The sequence below is a fragment of the Mus pahari genome, chromosome 17, assembly GCF_900095145.1.
Source record: "Mus pahari chromosome 17, PAHARI_EIJ_v1.1, whole genome shotgun sequence".
In the NCBI taxonomy this organism is placed as follows: Eukaryota; Metazoa; Chordata; class Mammalia; order Rodentia; family Muridae; genus Mus; species Mus pahari.
In genome coordinates this window covers 64,833,010-64,839,473 of record NC_034606.1, presented here as the reverse complement: position 1 = coordinate 64,839,473, position 6,464 = coordinate 64,833,010, and the positions used below count along the sequence as shown (strand labels likewise).

The 6,464-nt window shown below is 43.5% G+C and overlaps 1 protein-coding gene across 5 annotated transcripts in view; it reads right to left on the bottom strand.

Annotated features, from left to right (window-relative positions):
* Positions 1-4,418: 4,418 nt before the first annotated feature.
* Atf1 (activating transcription factor 1) overlaps positions 4,419-6,464 on the bottom strand; it is a 36,299-nt gene continuing 34,253 nt past the window's right edge. For all 5 annotated transcript variants that reach the window (XM_029548138.1, XM_029548140.1, XM_029548137.1 and 2 more), the window contains one exon: positions 4,419-5,783. In XM_029548138.1, coding sequence (XP_029403998.1) covers positions 5,639-5,783 — 145 coding nt within the window. In that variant the 3' untranslated portion in view covers positions 4,419-5,638. The remainder of the gene's footprint in view (positions 5,784-6,464) is intronic.

Genomic DNA, 6,464 nt, shown 5'->3' with positions numbered 1-6,464 from the left:
TAATGAGATCTGATGCCCTCTGCTGGAGTATCCAAAGACAGCTACATATATAATAAATAAATTAAAAAAAAAAAAAAAAAAAAGCCACAAGCCCTTAGTTCTCAGGGTCCAGAGCTCTAAGCCAATCCTCATCTCATTTCTGTTGCTGTGGCAGATGCCCTGATTAAAAGCAACATAGCAGGAGAAAGGGTTTATTTCCTCTTGCAATTCCAGATCCCAAGTCTATCGATGAGAGAACTCAAGGCAGGCCTGCTTGCTATGCCATCAGCGTTACCCCTGTCTGAGGAACTCCATTCACAGTCAGAGAAGTTCAGCAGAACCCATGGCTCACAGGCCAGCTTGTGCTCTGCTAGATTTTTTATACAGTTCAAGACTACTTCCCTTGAAATGGTTCTGCTCAGAGTGGGCTGGGTCCTCAGTTTTCTTCTTTTTTTTTTTTATTTTATTTTCTGGGTCCTCAGTTTTCAATCAAGACAATCCCCCAGATGTCTCACCCACCAGCCATTCTGATTTAGACAACTCTTCAATGGAAGCTTTCCTCTCATGTGACTCTAGGTTGTACCCAGATGTCAGTTGAAGCTCACCGGGACAAAGCCTTTGGGTACCAGCAGCATCCTAGGCCTCAGGCTGCTACTTGCCTATTCAAATCTCCTCCCTAGCAGCACAGACTAATCTGTCTTGCTGGAAAGGGAAGCTGCTAACCCCTCAACTGTGCCAAGAGGGTTTCACAGAACTCACAGACCACAACAGATGCATCCCCAGCCATGTACATCAACCACAACCTTAGAAATCATGTGGGAAAGGAATTCGAGAGAGAGCTGGGCTAGGAAGATTGAGATGACGTCCTCAGGGGACTGTGTGAGCTTCCCGTTTAAGTCAAGGTTCTCAGTACTGGCAGTGGGCTTGTGGGTAGAGTGCTTGCCCCAATTCTTGTTTTGTTTGAGACAAGGTCTCTCTCTACGTGGCTGTCCTTGAACTCACTATGTAGATCAGGCTATCCTCAAACTCAGTGATCCTCCTGCCTCTGCTTTCCAAGTGCTGGGATGAAAGGCGTGCATCATCAGGCCTGGCTTGCCTTCTTGATACTCTGGGTCAACCCCTAGCGCCACTGAAGACAGGCAGGGAAGAGAGGGGAACAAGGTAGTGTTTTGTTTCTTTGAGACAGTTTCTGTTACGCCCCTTGACTGTCCCATAACTTACTTTGTAGAGCAGGCTGGCCTGGAACTCATAGAGAGCCACCTGCCTCCTGAGTCCTGGGATGATTTTTAATTGTGTACATATGCATCTGAGTACAGGTACTCACTGAGGGCCAGAGATGTGAGGTCCCCTGGAGTTAGAAGCAGTTGTGGACAGAATGTGGATGCTAAGTATCAAACTTGTGTCCCCATGAATAACAGATGTATTAACTGCTGAGCCATCTCATCCCGTTTGATTTTTTGGGCATGTGACTTCCAATAGTGTAGGCTAGCCTCAAACTCCCAATCTCCTGCCTTGACAGTGTTGGGATTATACACTAGAGCTGAGCCACTAAGCTTCCTTTACATGGTGCTGGGAATTGAACGTGAGCATTATGCTTGCCTGGCAAGCACTGGCCAGCTGAGCTACCTCCTCAGCCTTTGTGTGTTTCTCAAACAGGACCTTGCTGTTGAGCCCAGGCTGGCCTGGAACTCACGTCTCAACCCCAGGACTGGAATTACATCAGTGTGAACATACACAAAGCTGCATAGGCACACTAAAGTCAAGTAGCTGCCTCCCCGTAGGGAAGAAGTCCTAAGAAAGGGTCTGTGGGCCTCCTGTATGCATTCTCCCCTTCAGACCTCAGGATAACAAAGTATCCCTGTCCTGGATAGTATACAATTTTCCTGCTTTATGACATTTTCATATATGTTCTTGTGTATACATGCATGACACAATGCATGTGTAAGAGTCAGAGAACTGGGAGTCCATTTCATTCTTCCACTGTGTGACCATACTTGTGTTGTCAGGCCTGGCACAAGTGCCTTTACCTGCTGAGCCATCCCATGGTCTGTATTATCTTCTACATACTAGTGTTTAGGTTTGTAATTTTAAAGTAGAGTTGCCACCTAGTGGACACACTTAAATAGAACCTTTAAAAATCTTACCTACTAGGTTTTTAAACTATTTTCAGACAAGGACCAGAACCTTTCTGCCTTTTTTCTCAAAAGCCTTTCTAGCTCCAAACCATTAGTGAGAAGACAGACACATTCGGAATGACCAAGAACATCCATTTTGGGGTTGACTCAACCTAGAATTTAACATCACTTTTGTTATTTACTTTGTAGCTTCAGGCTATAAAGAGTATCATGTTTTTCTATACCTACATGAATTTGTACTCACATCTTTATCAAATATTAGAAATCCTTTTAAAAAAATTTTTTTCAAGACAGGGTATCTCTGTAAAGCCCTGGCTGTCCTGGAACTCACTCTGTAGACCAGGCTGGCCTCGAACTCAGAAATCCACCTGTCTCTGCCTCTCGAGTGCTGGGATTAAAGGCGTGTGCCACCACGCCTGGTCCCCTTTTTTTAATTTTTAAAAAAGATTTTATTATATGCAAGTACACTGTAGCTATACTTACAGACACCCCAGAAGAGGCCATCGGATCTCACTACAGATGGATGTGAGCCACCATGTGGTTGCTGGGAATTGAACTCAGGACTTCTGGAAGAGCAGTCAGTGCTCTTAATTGCTAAGCCATCTCTCCAGCCCCATGAGGAATCTTCTTGATAGAGCTATAAAAGAAGTGCCTCACTGGAGTTTACTGAAGGCATGTGCCATGGGGAAGGTAGGATTGCTGTATTTTTAAAATAAATTTAAGAGTGTCTGTGGATGTGTGTGAATGCAGGTACATACCACATGGCCCAAGTGGTCAGAGGACAACTTTTGGGAGTCAGCCTTCTTCAGCTCTGGAGATGGAATTCACGGGGTTAATGTTTTACTGAGTGGTTAAACTCATTTGTTTGTTTGAGATGTGGGGCCTCAAGTAGCGGGCTCAAACTCTTTCAGATATGGTTTCTTCTATCCCTGGCTGTCCTGGAACTCACTCTGTAGACCAGCCTTGCCTTGAATTCAGAAATCTACCTTGTTCTGCCTCCTGGGTGCTGAGATTAAAGATGTAAGCCACCTTGCTAGAGAGATGGCTCAGCTGTTAAGAGCACTGGCTACTCTTCCACAGGACCCAGATCAACTTCCAGCACCCACATGGCAGTTCACAACTTGTAACTCTGGTCCCAGGGGATTCTGACATCCTCAGACAGACAGATGTACAGGCAAAATACCAATGCACATGAAATTTTAAAAAGCGTGTGTCACCATACCCAGTCTGGTCTTAAATTCTTGGTCTTCCTGTTTCAGGCCTTTGGTTGCAACTGAGATCCCAGGTGTTCACCATATGCTACAGTGGGTTTAAAGTTTCAATCCCAGCTGTTTATGTCCTGGACTCTAGCCTGATTGATAGGGAGCCTTGCATGTGCGTTAGAGAGAGACTAAGTCTTACTTTATAGCGCATTACTTGTTTAGATCTGCTCTGCGTTCTGACACCAACACTTCCTGACTGCCTGGTGGCTCCTTAGCCCTCAGGCATTACTCCCTGGTGCTTTGTGGCACTTTTTTTTTTTTTTTTTTTTTTGAGACAGGGTTTCTCTGTATAGCTCTGGCTGTCCTGGAACTCACTCTGTAGACCAGGCTGGCCTCGAACTCAGAAATCCGCCTGCCTCTGCCTCCCGAGTGCTCGGATTAAAGGCGTGCGCCACCACGCCCGGCCACTTTGTGGCACTTTTAAAGCATCTTTTCCTGGGAATGTGAACGGCCACCACTGCAACTCACTGACAATTCTAAGTCAGAATGCATCTTACCTACCTATTCTTCCTCTTGGCTTAAAAAAATCACAAAATCATTTACTGGCCTGGGAAGCTGCTTCACTGTAGAGTGCTGGTCTGGCATGTGCAAAGTCTGAGGTTGAGGTTCAACATTAAAAGAACAAAATGGAACAGACCCGAGAAGCCTTACATGTGGCTACACTGGCTTACAAAGTACAGGGGAATGTGGAACACCCTGATTCCTTAGGCTGATGGACAACCAATTAAATGAAAGTAAGGAATAGCCTTTGTGGTCCAACTAATGAACTCTCCTTGGGAGGTCAATGTAAACTGACTAGGTGACTGACCACTGATGTGATGTCCCAGGTCCCCACAGAACAGCAACTTCCCTGAGCACACTAACTGGTTCTTCCTGAATCAGAGCACAAGTGTGCCCTATTGAAAAGCACACTCAGACCCCAGGCTTAGACTCTGGCTGCACTTTAAGGCTAAAAATTCCTCAGCGAGTATCTCACACAGTGGCTGCTGGTGGGCTTGGCAGTCGTATGTCAAATATTAGGTTTTGCATTTGGAAAACTTAATCTTATCAAATGTTTTTTAATTTCACAGACAATATGAAACATACTCTGTAGGCACACAACAGTTTTACAGTTTCCAAGTGTACACAGATTAGAATACAGAGGTTAAATGCTGGTGTACTGACCACAGCTGAAACTTTAGATAAAACTTTATAGAAAACATACAATTCAATTATCAGCCAATTTGAAAACTTTACTCTTCTCATAATATAAAAATGATACTTTGAGATACAAATTTTTTTTACTAAACAAACTATATAAACATTTAAAATAATCATTAAAAACTCAACATTAGAATTTATAAAGATTCACTATAAAAATATATTGGCAGTCACTTCTTTTATAAAGGTACCATGGCTACATTACACAATAGTCTCAATGTAAGATTGCCTCAGTAACTATTTTAGAACCTGACAAACCTTACGGTAAGATGATTATAAAATCCCTCAGGAAAGCTTTGGTGTGCATCTTCAGGTTATTTAAAACATTTTAAGGGACTTTGTAAACACTTCATTCTGTTAAAGCACAAAAGAATGATCTTCAACTGCATACAGGATTAGAGAATCAAAAAAAGAAACAAAAACCAATCTATTATGTACTTGCCCTTATCAGTGGAAGCAAAAAACAAACCATTAAGCTGTCAAACTTGCAGACAGTTTTTTCCATTCTGATAAAGAAAAGTCACAAACCACCACCACAGGTTGATGCACCTCCACGCCTTAGGAGATCTCCAAACCAATCGAGTCCAACAAAACTGCTAAAACTCATAACACACCTGACAATACGACACAATCAGACCACATAATTTACATAGTAACACTTTATGTTTTCTTTTACATTTGTAATTTAAATTTATTGGCAGAAATGAGACAGACACACACACACACAGACACACACACACACAAAGGCAAGTTTTAGGGAACAGAGAGATACAGACGTAGCAGGAACGGATGCTTCACTAATGTCACCTGCCATTTTCGTTGCTGACCATTAATTTTGAATAGAAATCCTGAAAGTCCATTCCTTGAGCACTCTTTTCGGAGCTTCCAATTGAGCCAGCAGCTTCCTGAAGGCCACCTCCATTCTCCCCCCATCGTGTCTGTCTGTGAAAACCTAACACAAAGTAGCTTCTCTGACCTTTGAATTTATAGAACTCCACTAGAAAGAAATCCACCTAATTCTTAAGCTTAAAAGTCCACAAAAAATACTTTCACTTTAAAGAATCAAACACTTTTATGAGAATAAAGGTCCTTCAAAGTCTTTAGCTCTTCTATTAGAGTTTTATTTTGATTTTCCAGAACAGCAACGCGGTTCTCCAGGCACTTCACGTATTCCTTCTTCTTCCGGCGGCACTCTCGGGCAGCTTCTCTAAACACAATTGACAGAACACATCAGAAAAATGCCACACCCTTCAAGTGGAAAATTTCCCCCACTATTCCTGACTCTGTTTAGTGTACATCATCTTATTGTATAGTTCAAGTTGGCCTCAAATCCTCCTGCCTCATCCTCTCTTTCGCTATGCCGGGTTTATAATCACATGCTAGCTACTACCTCCAACCCAGTTTGATCAATTAAGATATCACCTACAGGGCTGGAGACTAGCGATGGCTCAGGGGCTAACAACACCTGCTGCTCCTGCAAAGGACCCAAGTTCAGTTTCCAGCACCCATGTTAGGTGTAACTACAATTTCAGAGTTATCAGACATTTCTGGCTTTCTTGGGTACTTGTACACACCCACACATAATTCAGAAGGACAATTTCCTTTAGACAAGGCTGGCCCTTACCTCAGCCTTGCCAGGATTCTATGTGTGAGCCACCATTCCTGGCCAATGCATAGATCTGGAGTGTGGAGATCTATCAGCTCTGGAAACACATACTAGCATGAGCCCTCCTGAGAACCACTCCTAGCACCCTGAGAGGCCTCTGCTCTGCTGGCCAGCTTTCTGCCAGGCAGCCACTGTTGTGGTCATCCAGGCAGCTTCTAATTAGTGCTTTTTCTAGACAAGTTCTTGCCTAGGCTAGCCCTAAATTCCGAAGACCTCTTGCCT